At 38.8% G+C, this 23,109-nt stretch overlaps 1 protein-coding gene across 1 annotated transcript; it reads left to right on the plus strand.

Annotated features, from left to right (window-relative positions):
* Positions 1 to 1,581: 1,581 nt before the first annotated feature.
* On the plus strand, positions 1,582 to 23,054 carry LOC140925085 (uncharacterized). The gene is made up of 18 exons (XM_073375034.1): positions 1,582 to 1,702; positions 2,582 to 2,632; positions 3,096 to 3,239; positions 3,661 to 3,723; positions 3,811 to 3,864; positions 4,137 to 4,214; positions 4,376 to 4,438; positions 4,540 to 4,593; positions 5,182 to 5,217; positions 6,104 to 6,242; positions 10,345 to 10,427; positions 10,690 to 10,758; positions 19,204 to 19,248; positions 21,202 to 21,246; positions 21,651 to 21,728; positions 22,219 to 22,281; positions 22,614 to 22,667; positions 22,950 to 23,054. Exons 3-18 carry the CDS (start codon positions 3,213 to 3,215, stop codon positions 23,052 to 23,054), a joined length of 1,056 nt encoding a protein of 351 aa, XP_073231135.1. The 5' UTR covers positions 1,582 to 1,702; positions 2,582 to 2,632; positions 3,096 to 3,212.
* Positions 23,055 to 23,109: the final 55 nt, after the last annotated feature.

Here is a 23,109-nt window from a genome sequence, read left to right on the forward strand (position 1 = left end):
TTTTCCATTTAGCTCCCAACCAAATGGAAAGTGCCGGCTGTTTGTTTTTGTTTCAAGGACATTTGTATAGTGCATGTTAAACGCAAAAATTAGTATCTTACCTTTTGATCTTGACTCTTACAAGTTCTTTAAAACCTGTCTAGTCACGACTGATGAATAATAATACCATTGCTAACCAACCCAGTTTCAGTATTATAGATTTACTAGGGTATCTAAAAGATAGTAATGCTGCGGCACATTCTGTTGATACTGGCATTAGTTAGGCAGTGAGACTTAAAAGAATCAAAAATGACATTGAATGTCCTATTTACATGTTGGAAAGTACTAAAATAATTACTAGCAGTCTATAGAAAGAACTCGTGGGAACGTTGTTTAGAAAATGATCAAGTGGTTATCAACTCTGGTTTTCCCACAGTAAATTGAAGGAAATAATAGAAATGCAGATTGTTTATCCATATATTTAATATGCGGTGCACGATATTTTCTCTGGAAACACAATACTTTTCTTGCTGTTTATTGCACTTTATTAAGTAACAGTTATTTAACTATATATTTATAGAAAACAACAACACAAAAAACGGAAAAAAAGAACGTAGGAATTAATAATCCGGTAAGACTCGAACCTGGCACCTTCGACTCGACGCGACTACACCTAACCACTACACCACAGAGGCTGATTACGAAAACGTGAGGAAAAGTCTTTCATTTTATTCCTTTTCCCTGAAACTTCCGCCGGCAAGATGATCGCCAGCCGCATTAACCGAGCTATTAACAGTGAAAAAACAATGTAAACGCATATTCCATAGCAATGAATGAATGAAAGAACATAATGATGCTTTTCAAAACGCCGATACACGTCCTCGTCTGCAAAGTAGGACACAAAACATATGTTTTGTTATCTCGATTTCCGCTGTTATTTTGAAGCGAATGGTCAAAATCACATCCATTTTCGGCTCATACAGTTTCTTAAGAATAGCATGGCATGACATTTTCTCACTTTCACATAACCTTCTAGCAAGCTGGAATTTGTATATCCCCCGTGTTGCGGAGTCGAAGAGCAAATGCTCAACTTCTCGTCAGGTTTAACACCTGGACGAGTCAAAGGCTCTTGAATTGAAATCAAATCCCCAAGTTAACCATCGTACTCATCTGAAAGACTCCTGCGTGTCTTAAAATTTGGTAAGACCTCTAACCTTGCTGTAGAAAATTTGCCACAAAGAAAACTCTAAGTCTGAGCAGCAAACGGTGCACTCTCTCACCCACCGAACTTCCCCGTGTTTTTATTTGAGTTGTTCGTGGCGCATTGCACTCTGGTTAAATGCAATGCATTGTGGTAAAAAGTGATGAATTCGAGAATTCGTCGCCCCTTATATATTTCCTTTAAATCCTGATTATGTTGCTGCTCGCTCCCTTCGGTCGCTCCGCAGCAATTAACCCCTGTTGAAATTTTAAAGCTGCAATGGGTACATGGTTTGACTTTTCGTCACTGAAGGACCAGGAAATTAACAAAGAGTCTTACTGAGCTAATATAGTAACAGTGTATAAACAAGGGATTGTTGTTCGTTTGTTGCTTACAGAGAAAGGATCCAAAGGCGGCCGCGGGGAGAAAGGACCTCAGGGCATTAAAGGCATTCCAGGACGGCCTGGACCAGCAATATTTGTTGATTCTGGAGAGGAAATTCTAACCATTAAGGGAGAGAAGGTTAGATTGGCATTATTACGTATTTAAAGACACGTTGATGCCCAACGTCTCATTTATTGGTACCCGTTGTAATCCTGTCCTTGTTAGCACTCCTTAAGTATCCACGTCAACGTAACTAGAACTACAGAGCCAGGCATTTCCTTTAAAATGCAAAAGTGATAATAATTTTTGTGTTGCTGTGAGTGTTGATCATATTCTCTTACTCGTCGGAGTGGATTTACACACTATCATAAATTGTATTAAAAAACACACAAGGCGCATTAAGGTCTTCAAGAGTTTAGTAAAGAGTAGAATTGGTTGAGGTCGCTCAGTTATTAACCTAAAAGCGTCTTAAAGTCTTCAAGGTGATATGACGTGTGTATTATTTTCTCTAGAAGGTATGAAAAAGAATTAGCTGTCTGGTCAGCGTGGTATATGAAACGGTAGGGGCTTAGAGTCGGGGTACAAACCTTCTTTAAATAGCTCTTGTACAAGGAGGTTTAAATCAGTGCCTTAATGTGCCTAATTGATCGATACTGTTATTCAGTTAACTGTGGAAAAAATATACTCCTGATAAACAAAGTTTGGAGAAGTAGGCATCATTAGTTGATAAACCCTCATCCATCCCATTAAGGTTACAGATTTGGCTTTCATTTGCAGGGAATTACAGACAAATTTTCTTTAACTCGTGTATGTCACTTTTTTGCCGTACTTGTTCAATTTGCATTCCTTTGGTATTGGTGATTTCCTTGTCTATGAACAAATTAAAACAAAAATGAACGTATCGCCTTCCATGTTCCCCCGGCTTTTACCGTTGTGATTGACTTCCATTTCGTCTGGTCCGACAACACTCGTTATTTTCTTCAATTTCTCTCTTACTGTTTTATTCTCCTGCCATAGGGAGAACCAGGGCCAGGCTATACAATTGTTCGAGACGTGAACTGTACAAAGGTATTTATTGTTATCATACTCAACTTTATTCAATAAACGTTATTAAAATATCAAAATAAATAACTATAAACAACTTCGTCGCTTAAATAATGTAGACTACAAGAAAAATACACAAATACAAACCTTTGGCAGTAAATGGGACTAAAGGTTATTGGGTGCACCCTTAGGTGAAAACGAGATTGGCAGCAACTTACCACATAAAGTGCATGCAGTGAGGGTGGAAGAAACACAACCTAAACTGGGTAATCACTAATGCAATGAGAGTGACAGCGACACACCCTAGTAATAATACGCAATGGAACGGGAATGAGGGTGGCAGCCAGTGCAATAAACCCTAATTAGTTTATCTGTTAGTTAAAAGTGCTGGCAAATATTGTGAATAACCTTAAATCGGATAACATATACCAAGACCAAATAAATAAGAAGCAGGAAAAACAGGCGAAGCTTTCTTCTCCATCTGCAGGGTGAATGTGGCCAGTACATTCAAGGACCAAAGGGAACAACTGGTACAAATGGTCTTCCTGGAGTTCCTGGACCTGCGGGACTACCCGGTCCTCCAGGTACCCCTGGTAAACCCGGAATGATTCTCGATCCAAAAACTGGATTGGTAAGTTTATGAGGAAAAAAACCGTCCTATTCCAAATTTAGTCAGCGCTCGCTATAGCCGGTTTTGTAGCATATCTGGTGGATACAAGCTAATTAGGGACGGAGAAATATTTTGAATAAATAATAGATATGTTTATATATTTATAGCGTTCGCTTGCACGGTTGTGAGGCTTGCACAGTTGTGAATGACTTGGTACGGTTCTATTTAGTCAGGGTAGGGATGAGTGTCAGGATGAAGCCGGAAAACTGCTCTGAGTTTTCTCATTCAGTAATTGATAACCGTGCAGAATCTACAGTTTACAAATGATCAGTTCTTCAAGTGATGTCATTCAAGAACATTGGAGAGCAAAAAGAAAGTGTTTAAGGTTGTTCTTTTGCTAGTATAGTTATAACGTGTATTATTTATATATTTTTCCTTTTAGCCTGTCGATCCTCCAAAAGGTGACAAAGGTGAACCAGGCGTTAATGGCACAGAGGGACAAAAGGTATACAAAATTTTTCATTGTATGAAAAGCAGTTGTCCCTTACTTGATGCCTTATCGTATGTGTCATCTTTCTTTTCGTTTTTGCAGGGAGAACCTGGTCGAAAAGGACAACGTGGGTTGATTGGCCTTCCTGGGCAAAAGGTAGAAAATGTTATAAGACTCTTATTGGCTGCATACCACTTATTTTGGATATTTTTATATTATAGGCAGGAAACAGTATAGCGTAACTATTCACCATTCTGTCTTTCCATTTTCTCTTGTTTTCTTTTTTCAATTGTTGAGAATTGTTGAGAAGTTGCCTAGATGTAAGTAAGGCCCAGTTCTCTGGCCAAGAGAAAATTCATTGTTTATTCTTACATGTAAGCTTCACTTTTAATTCTACTTTTATTAAAGATCTCGATGTCATTTTCCAGGGTGACAGGGGGCCTATTGGACTGCCAGGTGCACCTGGTAAGGAAGGCATGCCAGGAATGAAGGGAGCAGAGGGCGTGGTGAGTTTGCTTTTTTATTATTATTATTAATATTCTACACACGCAGCTGTATAAATACGTACACTGTACTGATTATACTGATTTTTTTCATCCGCAAGGGAGTACAATAAAAAAGAGCTTAAACAGTTCAACAGTTCTAAGCATTGTTTCTCTTTTTGTAGGGAACTCCCGGGCCTAGAGGACCTCCAGGGAAAGATGGCGAACCTGGAGCAACAGGTGACAAGGTTTGTAAGTAGTACTGTTTCATCTCTTATTATTTTTGTCGATTTTTAATGATGTTCTTATCCCACTATTTTGTTTTGGCTTTTTTATCTCTAATCATCAGGGAGAAATGGGTGATCAAGGACTTCCTGGTCCAAAAGGCGAGGATGGACCGATGGTAATTAAGCCACTATCCTGTGTTACCGCTATACTACCACTATCACTTTACGTCACTACTACCATCACTAAAACTTCTGTTAGCGCCGCCACCACGAAGAGGCAAAATTACTTTCTAGATAATTATCTTGAGTTATCTTATTTTTTAGGGACTGTAACACTTAGTGAAACACTCCCACTTGTTTTGATATATCCCGCATGGTCAGTTACTCTTCAGTCTCGTGCGTTTTCTTACAATAAACGCAGGTTATGTACACTCCTAATGTAGCAATTCACTTGTTTCAGTGCAAGCAAAGTCGCCAATAATTGTTTTGTGTAGAAAAAACGTTATCATCAAAGATTTAGCCTGTGCAGTTGTCTTGAACGCAACACAGTAAAACATTTGTAAGTAAGTAATTTGTAAGTTTTTGTAAGTTTTTTTGTAAGTTATAGGGTATCAAACGCATGCATACCCCAGCAACTGCTATTTTCTTCTTTCGCTGAGCGTGTATCTGACCAAGATGCGGTAATCGTAAATATTGCCCTATTTACCTGTCACTTATTTTATTTCTATCACTACTAATAAAAACCGATTGAAATTGTTTCGTAGGGAGATATGGGACCCCCTGGACCAAGAGGAAAGAAGGTGACCTTAAGTAACTTTTCCACAATTAACAAACATTTTTCAATTACATGATAACTAATCTCTGTTTATTTTGTTTAAACTGATCAAGTTGATCAAGTAAGATTGCAAAGAGAGTAAATAACAACAGTACAGTCCAACCTTGCCTTATGGAAACCTGCTTGTTGCAGGCAGTTTGCTTTGTCCCTGGGGAAAGTAAGCACTTACATTTTCTCTAGCCCGACGGGTGGGGGAGTACTCCCTATGATGACCTATACGGGGAGGCTCCGCCCGAAAGGGGTACCTTTTTTAGGCTTCAGCTATATCAAAGGGAGGGATTTCACTGGTTAAAGTATGTAAAAGGGTAGGGAAATCTGTCATCTGGGTCTGTAAAAGGGTCCAAAATGGCTAACAGATGAATTTTATGGCTTAAAAAAGTCGAGAAAACGTTTTATTTTTGTGATTAATTCCTATTTAAAAGACGGTGTATTTCAGCAGCAGTTAAAAAGGATGCAAAGTTCTTAACAAGGTATGTGAAAAGGTACCATTTGTCAATAGAAGGTGTACGAAAGGGGTACCTTTTTCATGAAAAGTGGTAAATAAAAGGGTAAGGGGTTGGACCTCGGGACGAAGCTTCCCCATAGAATTATTTGTTGATTACCTTCCCTCCTCCACCCGGGTTCTCTAGGCGCTTGATACGGACGCCCTGTTAACACGGACGCTTTCTATGGCCCTCTCAGTATGACTATCCATATTAACGGGGTTTGACTGTATCTCCTTAAATTACAAAAGCCTTGCAAAAGCTATAAATTATTTTATGATATACCAGTTCTTTTTTAGTAGTGTTGACTTTGCTCGTAAAAAAGCTTTGTCTTCTTTTTTTGTAATAACTCTCATCCACGATCGCCAGGGAGAAAAGGGTCAGAGTATTGTTGGACCACCGGGACCTCCTGGTCCACCAGGAGTAACGGGGAATGAATCCATGACGGACGTGATGTTCAAAGGCGAGAAAGGAGACCGAGGTTTGCCCGGTCTTCCTGGGCCTCCAGGTCTACCCGTAAATGTTAGTTATCCAGCTAATCTCAGTGGAGAGCCACAAAACCCAAATGCTAAAGGAGAGAAAGGAGAAGAAGGAGTCAAAGGACAGAAAGGCGAACCTACAGGTTTGTGGAGTCTTAACTAGTACTAAAGACTACAATTGATGGTACGCTGATGAAACACCAATTTGAGAGTCAGAGTGCAAGGGGTAATGACACTGCGCCTGTATCAGTTTTTTCTGGCGTCCTGCAGGGCACTGTGCCTGGCGCCTTAATGTCCTTCATCTACATTAACGATATAGGTGTAAATGTAGAATTTCACATTCAACTTTTTGCCGACAACACGTTCTTATACTGCAACCGTCAGCAGCAAAGTTGACACCAATACCTTGCAGCAAGACCTTTACAGCCTAGTGGCCTGGACCAAATCATGGCAAAAGTCCCTCAGTTGTGACAAATGTAAGATCCTGAGGGTTTATCAGTCGAGAAACCCAATCATTCATCAGCATACAACGAATGGAACTCCTTGGGACTCCGTATCTCATCGTCCTTTCTTGGGAGTCGAGTTGTCCTCCAATTTGAATTGGAGCTTTCATATAGAGAACATTATAGGGAAGGCTAACCGGTCCCTTGGTTTCATCAGACGTAATCTTCATTCCTGTCCAGAGAATGTTAAAAGTCAGGCCTACATCACCCTCGTTCGTCCTTGTCTGGAATAAGCCTGCAGCGTGTGGGACCCACATACTCAAAAGCATTGCCACGATATTGAAGGAGTACAGTGGTGAGCTGCCAGATTTGTAAAAAACTACTAACGAGCTGGAACCCGGCACAGTCATTAATCTCTTGAACGATTTGAACTGGCATTCACAAGAACTGAAAATTGCACGTCTTACTACCATGTTCAAAATAGTGAACAATAAAATTAGGGTCAATATTCCGGAGTACATTGTACGCCCAACCCGTGTTACACACTCTTACCATAGCAGCAAGTTTATAAACATTAGTAGTAACAGCAATACCCATAAGTACAATTTTTCACTAGAACTCTAAAAGAATGGAACACCTTACCTTCTTTTTTATTAGATCATCCTTCCATGGGCGCATTTATATCTCTCTCATTGATTTAGTATATCATTGATTTTAAACGTCATTTTATCTGATTATTTTTTTTTACATTCACAGTGATGGGAAACCTTTGTGAATTATAACATGTGAATAAACAAAGCGTGACTGATAACATAGACTTCCTTTTTTGTGATTAAAATTTTGTGCTAGAGCAGCCATGGGGTAACGTTTTTGACTCTGAAAAATAAATGAGTAAAAAAAGGTTTAATTTTCTAAGATGTTACTTTTAACATTCTAGGCCAAAAAGGTGAGAAAGGAGTAGCAGGATTCAACGGGACGAAAGGAGATACTGGACCAATGGGCCTGCGAGGTCCTACTGGACCCCAAGGACCACCTGGACCACCTGGTAACAATATAACAAAAGGAGTCCCTGGAGCAAGAGGACAACCAGGAGGAGACGGGGAGCCTGGACCACCGGGAGAGCCTGGGCCCAAGGGAGAAAAGGTCCATAGACCGTCTTTGAATGAGCGAAAAGGGGTTAATAGTTACCTCGACAGTGTAATGGGCATAACAACTGGTATCAAAATCTAATCTCTTAATGTACCACCGGTCCGGAAGGGCAAGCGAAAGGAAAGGACTTGTTAAATCATCAGGGGGTTTGCCTGCGAGTTAAGTTTGCTCCATCCATTTCCTTTATTCTGATGGCACCCTGTTAGGTACATCAGGCTTAGCATTTTTTATTGTCTCATTAATTTTTTTGTCAACAGGGAAATGTAGGGTTTCCTGGACAGAAAGGGAGAGCTGGACAGAAGGTTGGTAAAATAAGTAATCTTCTTTTTTCTCAAATGATGTTTGAAGACTAGTCGTTCACAGGCCTTAGCAACAAAGTTAACAGGACGACCAATGATTATAACGGCCCAAATCTAAAAACGTTGAGAAGCAAGGCCTTCAATTACGCACAGATTCCAACCAAAAAGAGCAAATAACAAAGGTTTCGCATGTGAACTAACCTATTATTTACGGTTGTTGTTTTAAGGATAAGATTTTATTCAGAGAACATCGCCTGACATTAACTATCGCTGTTTATTGTGTAGACGATTACTTTTCGCTTAACCTGTACTTGTTCGAAAATTGAGATTGATAAAGCTTTGTATTAATTTATTTTCTATTAAACTCACTGATTGTCTGTTTGGCCTTGAAAGCGTGCCGAAGTTCAAAATGGATTTCAAGATGCCTTTATTAGATTAAATTTCGCCAAACTTATTTGCAAAGTAACTCCGCCATGAATGAACTGCAAACAGGCGCCTGTGATTTGGTAGTTTCCTCATTACTTGGTCGAGAGAACATTTGGTTCGTCGTTATGAACTCCTAAGCGCCCTTTATGGTTATCTACGTTTACGCGCCATATTTGTCTTTGTCGGCTTTTTTCACTTGCCCTCGATTTTCAAACTCATTAATAATTCATAAAGAGAACAGAAATAAATTTAATGTTTAATGAGTGTTTGGAGATCATATGAAAAACTGCGCATTTTTGCACATTTAATTTCTCCTTCTAAAATTGTTTTGTTTTGTTTGAGAAGTAATATCAAGCATTCGACACAGTGTTTCATCACCAGATGAAACACCTCGAAGTTCGTCAAAAATATTCCGCTGCGAGTCGTATTTTCAACTCTCTTCTCGGTGTTTCATCTTGTAGTGAAACACTACGTCTCATGCTTGACATATAACTTCTGTAGGGTGAAATAGGATTCCAAGGACCTCAGGGTCTGTCTGGAGAAAAAGGCCAAGAGGGAAAACCGGTAAGCGGGCTCGAATTTTTATAATTCCATTACGTACATGTGTCACTGAAGAATCGAGAAAAAAGATGGATGTGTGTAACCTGTTTTGACCTCGAAATTCAACCGGATCAAGATAAGGCTGGACCGTTCTCAAAAAGAAGGTTACAAGCTTGACAGAGTTGTTTCCTAGAGGTCAATACGATGAGCGCTGGTTATTTCAACGAATTCCAAGTTAAATCTTGTGTAAATAGGGTTCGAACGCGTCTTGAAACCTTTTGAACGCCGTTGAATTTTAGAGTCCTTTTAAGGCCTTGAAATTCTTCTTCATTCATTCTGGCCCTTGAAAGTCCTTTAATTTCAATTTAGCAACATGTTCAAACCTCAAACAAACTTTGGCAAATGGCAGTTTGAAGTCAACAGAATAAAATTGGCATTCAGGACTCACGAACGAATTTTCATTAGAATGGTTGCCCTTGAGAACAGAAGCTCAATTTTATCGTAATATATTCATAGTTTATTTAGAGCGTGTGTGATAAATTAGGTCCTTGAATTTAGAAATGTGGTCCTTCAAAGAGGGAGGAAGTATACGAATCCTGTGTAAAGTATCTCCACGTCATAACCTGCTTATTTACTGGCCAGCCATAAGGAACTGTTTTTTTTTTCAAGCACTGTTTTAACTGGGTTTGAGGCCACCAAATTTTAAAGCTCCATTACGCTGTTTACGCTCTGGTAGCCAGTTATTTTATTCCATTTTTTGGCAGGGATTAAAAGGAGGCACTGGAGAGAAAGGGGAAAAGGTAGGTACTGTAAAAGATTTAATAGACGCCCGGTTTTAGGAGCCCAAGCGGGGCGTTTACAAGAGAGGGGCGTCTATTTTCATAGCTGTAATTAACCCCACAAAGTATTAGGCTTTCGGGGAAATATATCACCGCATTTCATAAAAAGCTATTTCATTCCTGAGGAAACAAAACTATTCATGCTACAAAATTATAATGCTTAAAAATTAGAAAAAAAGGTAGTGTTATTAACTCCTTAAAACCAGTTTCACACGGGTGCGGTCATTATTCAAAAATACTAATTTCTTATTTGTTTACTGGTCGTTTGTATGAGAGGTTCAATCGCCACTTCTGTCAAATTTCAACTCTACCCACTAGAGTTTGTTACAGCTTTGATTTTAAGATTGACGTTGAGTAATTGTAACCTCAGTTGCCTTTTTTTAACTTGTACATTTTGGTCACATTTTTAGGGTGAACGAGGCATCAGTCTTATAGGCGAACCTGGTCCGCCGGGAGAGACTGGACCTCAAGGACCTCCAGGACAACCGGGTCGACTAGTCATCTCAGAACCTGAAAAGGTAGGGCTGCGTCACCACCAAGTGTATTATTCAGACAGAAAAGTCCATATAATAGGAGGTATATTACATAAAGAAGGTAACGACAAGTAAAGTGGTTTAGTCATTTCCAAAAAGCCGCCTTTCTGTTGTAATGTTTATTACGTTGTACAAGGTGCCTTCTAACTTTTGAATTCTGCTGTGGATGAAATCTTACAATATAAGCATTCAAATGATAACTATTAGACAGTACTTTCCTGTTATGCTGTTTATGACTCTGTGCAAGGTGGTTGTAACGTTTGAGTCTGTGAATGAGACCATTGTAGTACAAGCTAATGAGAAGTTACTCCCTGTGGTACAGTCAAACCCCGTAAATACGGACACTGAAGGAGCCATTCATAGAACGTGTTAATGTATTAACGGGGTGTCCGTATATTAAGCGGGTTTTGTTATTTAAGTCAAAAACCACCTTTTATTGGAACAAAATACTAAAGAAATAAAAGAGCGCATTAGCATCATCAATTAAACATCTCTCGCCTTCACAAAGCCGTCATTCCGCACACTTAAACCACGGAAACACTCAAAAAATCACTCCTCTATGAATTACTCAATCAAAACCCTTCTCTGCATAACACTGGACGAAACATTGAATTTAATGATATTTGCCTCGAAGACAAATCTAAGACAAATCTGATGTCAGATTTGTCCACCCATCAAATGTCCCAAATGTGAGACAAATCTGTTGTCACATTTGTCTTGAGGAAATGTGAGACAAATGTGATTCAAATATGCCATTATATTTGCCCTTGTACAAAGATATCTTAAAACAAGACAAATACGAGAAAAATAATTTTTTGACTTCTCGTTCCAGTAAAATCGCTATATGATTTTCTGAATTGTTTAGAAACAAGGCTATTGTTTGTCTCATTAATTAATTAATTTATTTATTTGGTTGTTTTTGGCGCAATGGGTAACCCTTGTCAAGTACTCGTAGATGCATGTAGGTGTAGATATGTAGAAATTGCAATGAGGGATTTTCTGGTTAGCTATTATTGCGCCTTACTCAGACTGGATGAATGCTCCGATCAACTTACCGTACTTTATATGCTGATTAAAACGTTTACAGAGGCTCGTTATATCGAGGTTCCACTGTATTCAAGTCAAGTCAAGTCAACTTTATTTAGGCAGAGTGGCCCTATCAGCCATTGGCTGGTATCAATAGGGGCCCTGCGTAAATTACGACTACACGATAAAAATTAAAAAATTAAAAATTACTTTAACTGAAGTGAATAAAAGGGAATAAAAGGGAAATTAAAAATTACTTTAAGTGAAGTGAATAAAAGGGAAATTACCGTAAAATGACAATTTGTTTATATCCATGTATTAAAAAGGAGTCTTTTGAAGTTTTGGCGTATGCTAGGAAGTTACCTTGCGTTGCAAGTGTGAGGCTCACTAGCCTTTTTTATTACCAAGATTGGAAAGTTGGATTAGATGTAAAAGGAAAGAATTCCTCCTCCCTTTGACTCCTTAAAACTGATGAGTTGTCAGTGTTTTGATCATTATGCTGTGCCACTGAAAATATGAAAGTTCAACTCTAGTCAAAAGACCAAAATTATTCAGCCGTATGGTGGAGTCTTTTTTGCACTACCACCCTACACTATAGGGTCTAAACCACATCACCATATATACCGCTAGACATAATGAAAGGCCAAGGGACTAGGAAAAATGTTCTTCGTTACTTCGGAGTCCCACTGTACAATCACTGAACTCTTTATGTCATGTTTAAGCAATAACAAATAAAAGATAAATAAGTAAATAAGTACCGTAACAATTTTGAAAACTATACCTTTTTTAATAATATAAAGAATACTTTATTAAAATCTTATAAAAACTACACACAAAATTTCAGTAAAATATTCATATAAAGAAAACGTCCATATCAATAGAGTTATAAAAAATCAATTCAAAAGTCCCAGTGGATGGCGTAAAAGTCAATGCGCTGATTTTAATAAGATAAGGTTGTGATCCATGAGGCGAGATATAAATCTATTGATGTTAATTTTCCGTACCAATTTCCCGATAAAAAGACCTAACTATAGAAAAATAATAATAATAATACAGTGAAACCTCCATTGAGCGGACACCTTCGGGACCTTCCCAAGCGTCCTCTTAAAAGAGGGTGTCCGCTTAACAGGGTTTGTAAACATTGCGCAATGTTTAACTTGTTATTAAGGAAGCTAAGGAAGCCGTGCTGTACTTTGTGCAAGACTCTCGGTATAATCTACAGTTTATCGACAGCTAAATGTATTGATTTACCTTTATTAATCGACTACAGCACGTTTTTCAAGGACGTAATCCAATACTACTTTTGTTAATTCGGTCCGCTGTCCGCTTAATAGAGGTTATTAACAATAAAAATTAGCCAAATACAATTTATTTTAGTGTCCGCGTCCGCTTAATAGAAGTGTCCGCTGAATAGGGGTTCGTTATAATTAACAGTTAATGAATGAGGCGGAGTATCTTATGAAGAATTATGGAGATTGAGGAGGGTGTTATCCGTCGAGGCCGTAGGCCGAGGCGGATAACACCCTCCGAGATCTCCATAATTCTTCATATGATACGAAAGCCGAATTCAATAACTGTTTTATTATTCATTCAAAATAATTCCTAGTTTAGAAACAGAGCTGAAACATGTTTACCTCTATCGATCCATCGATGTTCAGTTCATCTTCGATAGTGTACGTTTAGGTTTGTCCAGCTCCGCAAATATTCACCAAATAGCAGATGTCGCCCTTCGAGTTGTCTTCTTGCTGTTCTTGCCATGTTTTTAGCTATTTTTTCGCCTAGTTCTTACTCTTGAAAGGAGTGAAATGTCCGCCATTTTTTCAAGTTCACAACCAAAACAACTCAACCTCGTCCCCAGGTCTTCTCGATTAACGGTGCCTTAACCTGCGAAAACGCTGCATTTTTGACGTCATTTCCTCGTTAAAGTCAAATTTCTTCCAAATTTGGTCATCAGTAACTGGTTATGGTGAATTAAACGTGTGCTTTTAGCCAATAAGAATTGGGGAAATATTTTGAATGAATAATAAAGGGAATTATAAGACGTAATTAAAATTTCGGGACCCGGTTTAGTGTCCGCTGAATAGAGGGTGTCCGCTTAATTGGGGGTTCGCTTAATAGAGGTTTCACTATAACAATAATTATAGTAAATATCAGTATTACGTGAAATCCATTCCAGAATTTATGCTTAAGTCCAGATAAGCGCTGCTGATAAGTACACCCTATTCTCTAATCCCTTCATCTTGATCGTCTTTTTGAATGAACGCGCGCGCGAATGCACGAAAAGTACTCGCGTTCAGATATTGTGACGTTAAGTTACGTCAGCGATTGAACGCCAATCAAATGTCCACAGCTACACGCGCGGTATGTTTGATCACCCTTTTGACAGCGTCTTCAGTTCATTTCGTAAAGTTCTTTGTCAGCTTGGCCCTTAGTTTTCGTTGTCTTTAGACTCGTATTTTATGGTTCAATCATGGCTACAAGCAGTCCTGCTGAAGAAAGACAACTTTTCCTGATGGAAAACATGAACAGGAGACTAGATTCTATTTTAGAGAGCCAGAAGAAACTGAAAGAAGCAAACGCAGCAGTTCAGCAAGATAACGTAACTAGCAAAACAGGAGCGACTAAATAACAGCAAACGCGGCTCAAAACTGTCACGTAGAGAATCTAAAGGAGAAGTTCCAGTGGATTTAAGGGTAGGTTTACTTTCTTGTTGCTTTGATGATATAAGAAATGCTTTTGATCGTGAGAGTTTGTGCTTATTCTTTGGAGCTGAACTGATAGCGTGTCTTCAAAGGCGCCGACTTGCCTGCGTTGTATCAAACATCACAGGAACCTACAACTTAGCTTAAAGCGCCCAATTTTTGAGGGACAATGTTAGTCTTTGAAGTGGGGCCTACAACTTTGCTTAAAGCGCCCAATTTTTGAGGGACAATGTTAGTCTTTGAAGTGGGGCATATTTATTTCTTCTTTAAAGAAAACGAGATCGATGGCCTGGAGAAAGTTGCTGTTGGAAGCAACCAAATACATGTATATTATGGATGATTATGGTTATCTCAAAGCAGAAGTCCTTATCAGGGTTATATGCTTCTGTCTCAAAGCTTAAGTTTAAGCTTATCTAACATTGCACTTTATTTGGTAAATTTACAGCTATAATTTTTGTTTTGTTTCCAACATGCAGAAAGATGGCTGACAAAAAACATGACAAGTGGCTCTAAAGTGGAAGAGGAGTATGTTCACAAATTTATGTTTTATTTTTTTACCTCATGAGTGTTAAAATGTTTTTCTAGCCAAATGGCTGTGCTCAAAGAAAATTTGAAGGGACTGAGTCCATTGCTATGAAACTGTGAAATCCACACTGCTCAAGATATGGTTCCTATGAAAAATGTTCTTTTAGGCTGGGTTCAAATGTCGAATTTCACTTGAGCCAAACTTAACGCAAGAGTTAAATGCATGTGAAGTGCAACATTTGAATCAATTAAGTTAAATGCGATGTTTGCCCTGTCTGCGACTGAAACAGTCGAAGATTCGACTAAGGTTCAACTTTTGATTCAAACGTCACATTTCACATGTGCCAACTTAATACATGAATTTTGGTAAATTATTATTATATTACTGGGAATATTGACTTTTAACAGAGTTAAATTCAACAGAGTTCAGGGAGTTAGATTTGACGTGTAAATCAAATGCCACATTTAACTATTTAAGTAGACTAAATTAGGAATAAAGTTCTGCGCATGTGAAATTTGACGTTTGAACTGGGCCTTTTTAGGATTAAAAGTCAGTTGCCATGGGTGACCTGGAGAGCACAGCCTCAGGTGTTGTTTACCTTAAGAATCTTATCCCTCATGCCAGAGCTATGGCAAAGCCCAGGTTTGAGAGTGGGATATCCGAGAGGCCAGCACCTGACGGTCCATCATGAGCCATATTCAGGCCACTTCTCAGTCAAGGCCTAGGCCCAGTTGTTCAAAGGCTTATTAGAGCCCACACGGGGATAAATTTTTAAATAATTTGGTTTCCTTTTTCATTCGTTCAAAAACATTTTCCCACTTAATGTGCTCTCCTTTTTTAGAGCATCCAATCATCAAATTGCAGACAAAAAGAACTTTTAAAGTGAATTTGTTTATAAGCTTTCCTATCTCAACTCAAAGTTTGCATAAACCAGCATTACACAACCTGGCCTGACCTTGTTTATATGAATTCATATGAATTTAATGAGAAAGAGAGTGGAGATAATAGAAAAGTATATGTTATTAGTAGTATGAGGCTACCTTCCACAGAAGATAATCAACTGTGGCATTTTTTTGTCTTAATAGGGTAGCTTAATTTATCATATACATCCGGGGTGCAAAGAACATCAGTTTTACAGCCTGCCATTCTGGCAAGCTGTAGCTACCCCGTACTAGCCCACAAGTCATTTCAACTAGCCCCCAAACCCTTTTTGATTAGCAGGATTGATTACAATCCTTCGGTAATTTGAATTTCTCCAAAAAACAGCACTTGCCCATCAGGCAAGTTAAGAACAAAAATCACTAGCCCGATAGCAAAATCCACTAGCCCCGGGCTATCGGACACGACTTTCCTTGCAGGCTGACATCACATAAAAGTACCAACTTTGCTTTTCAAAGACAAAAGAAAACTTTTCAATGACTCTTTCGAAGATGTGAAGCCAAAAGAAAATCAGGCTTAGGTTTACCTTCTTGTTTATTTGCAATATTCATTTAAGAAATCTTTGACCAGAGGAAAAGTTGTGATAATCAAAAAGTTGGTTAATTGAGGTCCAGAACTGATAATCAAGGTTTAAGTGTTGGCTTAAATGTCCAAAGTCCATTATTTGGTTATAGATTTTAATAACAGTACATGTTATGGATTTTCTAAGAGCTTATATAAATGTAACTTGGATTATTTGGTTAACTGTGGCAAACATTGAAGAGTGCAAACGGTATAGTCTTTGATTACCCAGGCTTAAACTTTTCCAAATTCTCAAGCTATCAATAAGATGCGTTTACAAAAATATATTATGACATGTGAAATTTTTGCTGTTTACCAAATTTTAGTCAAGTCTTTGAAGCATTATTGATTAATGACAAATGTACATTAAACCCTCTAGCAGTCACTCCAGAAGTCAGCTATTTCATTAGTTTTGTTGCCTTTGGCAAGTAACAATAGCCCACGAAACAAACCTTGGCAATTGTGAGGCATTTGCTTTTTGTTATTGGTATTTCCTAAAGTGCATTTAGATATATTTTTAATATAAGAAATAGGAATATTTTGTCTGGACAGTCAACTCTCTTTAAGATGGACACCTTTGGGACCAGCACTATTGACTCGGTATATCCGTCTTATAGAGATCCAAATAGAGTGAGTTATAAAGAGAAACAGGGACCATCTCAAGGTGTCCACTTAACAGAGGTGTTTTTAATAGCTATTATGTAAAATTACATACCGTAAATCCTCTATTTAGCCCCCCCTCCCCCTCCCCCAATCCTTATACTTCACAAAAAAATTAACAATTAACGTGGACTAATCAGTTATGGCTTATTCACGCTTAAAGTTCATATTGTTTTTGGTCTTTGGCCGCATGACCTCCAACTTCATATGCTTAACTTTCTCAACTTTGCGCTCTAGTTCTCTGTGGAGAACATTTTTGAAGAATAAGAATTTTGTTTTTGTTACTTTTAGACTCCCACAAGTGAAATAAATACTTTTTACAGTGACTTTAATTGTACAACGCATAAGTCTACTCTGTCTCATACCACGGTATTTTTGCTACAGGTGATGCGTTTTGCTAAATTAACTAAGCCCTCCCTCTCTATTAAGCCCCCCCTCAAAAGTGCTTGAAAAAAATAAGCCCCCCGGGGGGCTTAATAGAGGATTTACGGTGCTCTAATAACAGTGGAACTAAGTGCAATGAAGATTGTAGCCTGTGAACAGGCTCTCTGTTTGGGGAAAACAATAGCAAGTTAGTTCCCCACTCGACCAAAGGCCTGTTCACAGGCTATGAAAACTGTTATCTTTCCTGTGGTAATTAACTAAAGATACAGTTTGTTGGATGTTGTACCAATGGTACCTGAAGGGAAAGTTTTATTTAATGGTTAATTTTTACTGGGTATGTGCTGCTGGCCTCTCAGTATCCCTATCCCATTACTGTATACCGATAGTCTACTCTGTGGCCATATTATAGACCCCATTTTGGTCACTTTGGAAAAAAAGTGATTTTTGCAATCCCAGCTTGGTCACTTTCTGTTTATTTATCTACCTAATAAAGTCTTTTGACTTGGTCATCCTGAAATGAACTGACACTTGTTAAACTTAATGTTTTAGTTTTGTTTTACAGTTAATTGTAAGATCAGGACAAGCATTGTGAAATAAATGAGAATTGTCAGTTAAAATTCTTGAGTCATTTTTCTTTAAATATTGTAATCACCTTGCACCCTTTACAGTGGAACTCTGATATTTAAGAAGTTTCAAGGAACGAAATGCAATGAAGATTGTTACTGTTTTAGCAGTGTCTTCGTTATATCAGGGTTTCAGGTAAGGGTTGTGATAAATGAGGGGGGAAGGGATCGAACTGATGGTCTTTCAACCTGTCCTAGTTGAGTTCAATGAACTTCTGCAGCATTAGTCCACTTTAAAGAAAGGTTGAAAGCTAGTGTTAAGTGAAAATTGCAAGAAGCAATAAAGGGGTAGATGCCAGGGAAGAAAAGAGAGAAGGGTAGTACGTATGTACTGGCCTGGCACGCTCACTTTACAATATAAAATTTGCTCTATATTTGTCCATACAAATATGTTATTTGACAAAGTTTGAACACATTTGTTTGCAGTTTGGCTCATTTATCTGCATTTGTCACAAAGCAAATGTTAAATTTGTCCTACGTTTACACAGCATTTGTTCACATTTGTCTTAGACAGCAAATGCATCATTATCCTATTTGTCTTAAAGACAAATGTCTAATTTGTGCTTTGCACAAATGTGAACAAATATGACAAATTTTATATTTAGACCACATTTGTCCCACATTTATCTCATTTCAAATCTGTTTTTTCATCCAGTGTAACTCGTTTGATGCCAAAATAGTCTGAAAGTGACGTGTGCAAATCATCCTATCCGGTGTACGGTAGCGCTGGCAACATCGACATGATGTCAACTGAAGGTTTTTCTTTTTCACCTTCAAAAAGGAAAGATGTATTACAGCACACAGTTGATAATGAAGTGTCCGCATTAGCAAGGTTGACTATCTATGAGAATCTGTTGATTGGACAAGAAACAAGTGTCCGTTGTCCGTATTAAGCGGGTGTCCGTAAGGCGAGGTTTGACTGTATTTGTTATTTTGGTGTTAACTTTTGTGTCGGCATATTAATCCCAAAATCGTGAGCACGGAACTGAAAGTGTTGTTTTTCAGCCCAACGAAAGTCTCTCAGTTGCTTTAGGTGATTTTTTAATAATTATATACTTTGTCGGGGCTAAAGAAGTCGTTGTAATTCTTATAGAGCATTTTCACTCACGTGGCCAGTATCTATGCAAATGTATGGGATCAAAACAAATTGTTTCCACAGGATTTGTTTGGAACACCAACATGGCCACTGTTTCATTGTTTTGGTATACCAAAATGACCGCCATCACGCTTTGTATTTCTTATTTTTCACTTCTTGAATGGCGGCTCGCTTGTTTAAACGAGTAGTTTCGCTGACAGCCAGAATTTGTTGACCAGCTTTGAACTTCTCTGTTATTTAACAGGGCGAGAAGGGTTATAAAGGTACTAAAGGCCAAGCTGGACCTAAGGTGCGTTGACTGTTTGCGACGGTTATTCCGCATAATTTTTACCAAACAATAACTTTGTTTGGTGAAAATGACCAGGTTTTGTTAGAATGATCGTGAGTCAGTTGCGTTGCGCGAGCGCTCGAAACACTAGCCTGCAGCGCAGGCATTTTTTCGGACGCGCGAATGTTTTTGCTCGCGAAAGCGCCATGTTGAAATTCCAAAAGAGAGGAAATGGGGCGAGTCAAAGGGGGTGGTTCAAGGGGGCGGGAAGAAGTGAGAAGAGAAAATGCCTGCCCGAAAACACTGTGAAAATGAGAAACACCTCCTAATTAGTACCGCTTGACCGCTCTTCCGGAAGTCAGTAGCTGATCAATCAAAACCGAAGAACTATTGCACTGGAAGCTCCCTTCACTTCCGATAAAATAAACACTAACACATGTGCAGTCTACATTCTGCAAGCTGCTAGCATGCGTTGTTTACGGGAAGGAGAGTAATGTCGTCTGATTCGATTGTCAGTGATTATTGTAGGTTATGTAAGATTTCGTTTAAAGTTATATTTAGAAGCAATCTTGGAAAGCAAGGCCATTCTTCTTCAGAAAATTTCTTCAGCCCATCAAAACGAAAGGAGTGCTTCGGAGTTTTGTTAGCCGAAATTTCTAAAGAAGTTGGATTGCCGTTAGTTCAAGATTCCATGCAGTATTCTGATCGGGTCTGTAACCCATTTGGTCAGAAAATTCGCAACACAACTTGGACCAGTTTTACCAGTTCATTAAAGCTGCAATTACATCCCCGGTAAGTAACCCGGTTAGGAGCGGCAAACGTATTCTTGACGCGTCGGACAAAGCCACTCCAGCATGGAGAAAATCAAAACCCGACTGTGTCAATTCGCAGGCAGCGAAGTCACCGGGCCGTCGATCGAAGGTTCCACGTCGGCAACTAGAGGCAGATCAAGAAAGTCTCTCTCCTTCTCTCCTCTGGAGAAAATTATAGAACCTTAAAGCCTTATTTAGCCGCAATAAAGACCCCTCATTATGAAACAAGCGGCTAAAATCACATTTGCTCAGTCAAAACATAGAACCTTTCAGAGCATAATCTATCCGTCTGAGAAAAAGCATTTTGGAACAAGCAGCATTTTGGCACGAGATAAAAGTCATGTAGGGCTACCGACCCCTTCTTAGCACTGTGAGCAAATCTTGTCCTGATGCCAGTGTAGAAATCACTTTCACTTGCTTATTGCGTAATATACGCGACATTCCCAGCCGCTCCAGTTCCAAAAGACTTTCCTCGAGAGCAGAGTAAATATTCGAATTTCCGTCCGCCTTTTCTGAACTCAAAATAATTCTCTCCCACAGCTGCGTGCGAAAGAAAACGGAATAAACAATATAGACTTACAGTTAATTGACAGGCATCAATCTACTTCCCCTACGTCGCTCCAATCGGGAGCTCCGTTTGCTAGCGTACGCAATGATATCGGGCAGGCGTATTTTTTCTCCCCTCCCCCTCTCCTTTCCTTCTTTCGCCCTAGCACCTGCCCTAAGGGTTGTTATTTCTACTCTCCCCAATCTTCCTCTGTCATAAAATCAAAGATCACGTTGGCTACAACAATACGAACATGAACAAGCAGCTTTCGCTCACCCAAAACACGCCTGCACTGCAGGCATTCGAAACATCAACCTTTGAATCCACTTGCGATTTCAAATTTACTTTATTCATTGAGATGTTCCAAATAATTTTGGCATTAAAGTGTCAGTTTATCCTACTACTGAAGGACACTTCTTACTTGCATCGTAGTGGAACGTGCGTGCTGATAATATTCATCCTCAAAAGCGATACAGAGCTTTCTTTATGATTTTTCTCCATGCTTTTCATATTATAATTCCACTATTAGATATTCATTTTTAATGTAGTAATAATTTATCTTAAAAGATGGATAATACGATCATTAGTGGACAATAATTTCTTTCGAACATACAGGGAGACAAAGGCGATTCAGGAGAAGTTGGTTTTCCAGGACGAAGAGTGAGTAACTTCGTTGATCATCGTTTTCAAAAACTTCACACTAAGCTATCTCTAATTAAACAAAACTAAAATGAAGTCAAAAAAGGACTTTATCTCACAACAGCTAGGTATTGACTTACTGAATGACTACCTTATCGGCTCTTTTGCTGGTTTCTAAAAGAACACTTTTGGCGAAGTTTGCAAATTGTCTAATTGTCCAGAAGGTCAGAGCAAATTAACAAGTCTTTTCAAATTATCTAAGAAAATGTCTTTTTCAATGCCCAACAAACAACACGAGAATAGATAAGAAATTTGTTAATGCTGAGTTAATTTTGTAACGGGCCATTTCATCAGACTGTACGTGTCATTCGATCGATGTCTGAACATTGACCAAAATAATTGTTGTTAATTCATTATAATTGTAGGGTATCCCTGGAAATCAAGGACGAACAGGATTTCCTGGTCGGAAAGGCGAAAAAGGAGCGGAAGGTCCTGTGGGTCAGGTAAGTGCGTTCAAGGTCATTGGCAACAAGGACATTCCTTGTCTGTTGGATCTTAATCTTCGATGAGAAGCTGCCGTAGAATCGGAAGAATTTCGGAATACTTATGATGATCTTCTTAATGATCATTTCATCTCGTAGTAAAGAGGTCGAAATCATAGTGCATGCATACTAAACAGGGACAGTAATATCCTGCCCACTTTAATTTGATTAGCTGGCGAAACTCCTTGGAGATATGTCATTTTCAGCTCCACCCAAGCAACTTGAGATATAAAATGGAAATAGCCAAGAAAATGGCTCGATATAAAATTACATTATCTGTGGTACATAAAATGTTTATTTGTGAAGTACATGGGCCAGTTATTTCCTTACAAGACGAATATATTTTGTCTTTGTGACCAGGAGACACAATAGCGGGACCATTTGTCTGATTGTTTAAAAAGAGATGGGCAAGATTAAAAGCGACCTAATTGTTCATTCTTTTCTGTTCTAGGGGGAGCAAGGCCCTGCTGGACCGGTAGGACAGAAAGGTGAAATGGGATCCAAAGGAGAGCAGGTATCCTTTGGGAGACATTTTATCGCTACTATAAGAGCTTGCAAGTAGACCTGACATTTACCAAATACGCCAAATCGACTGGTTCTATCAGTTAGAAACAATCCATTCGATCACCCGATCAAGTGTTCCTAATGAGTGTCCATTACCTGCCGTTTGAGTGCATTATTTACGTTTATTCAAAACCCTATTAGTGTATATGATATCATTTGTAAAATAACTCTATGATTGATAAAATAAGTACCGTATGGCGAGAAAAACTTAATTGAAATTGACTTAATTATGAACAGGCAGCACTTTTACGTTGTTTTACTAAATCTAATTTTTTTTCTTAGGGAGTCTCTGGCAGCACTGGATTTCCTGGCCGCAAAGGAACAAAGGGCACAAAGGTAATTTTTTTATATTAAAAGCAGTGAGTTCTCCGGAACCTTTACATCAATCTTTCTGATCCTGAAGCAAAGACCAACCTAGCAGCTATAATATAGATAAATACAGATCAGCAAACCCATTCATTAGCGAAGGTAGGGCATCAGGAGGATTGGGGCGGATGGCTCCGAAATTCAGTCCATTACATCCTTTAATTTCGTTGTGGAAACTAGATTTCACAGCCTTCTAGAAGACCTGTTCACTATGTCATTCCTGTCTTGCTTAGTCTTAACTTTCATTTATAGGGCGATGCCGGAGAAAAAGGATCGGATGGGCGAAAGGTGAGATTTATAATATTTTTGCCCCACAAATCGTTACATCGTCGATCTAAGTGGCAACTCGACGTCTGAAACCAAGTCGTGCTAGTGTCGAGCCAGATTAGCACGGCAGTAGCACGACGTTTGA

The sequence above is a fragment of the Porites lutea genome, chromosome 14, assembly GCF_958299795.1.
Source record: "Porites lutea chromosome 14, jaPorLute2.1, whole genome shotgun sequence".
Taxonomy (NCBI): domain Eukaryota; kingdom Metazoa; phylum Cnidaria; class Anthozoa; order Scleractinia; family Poritidae; genus Porites; species Porites lutea.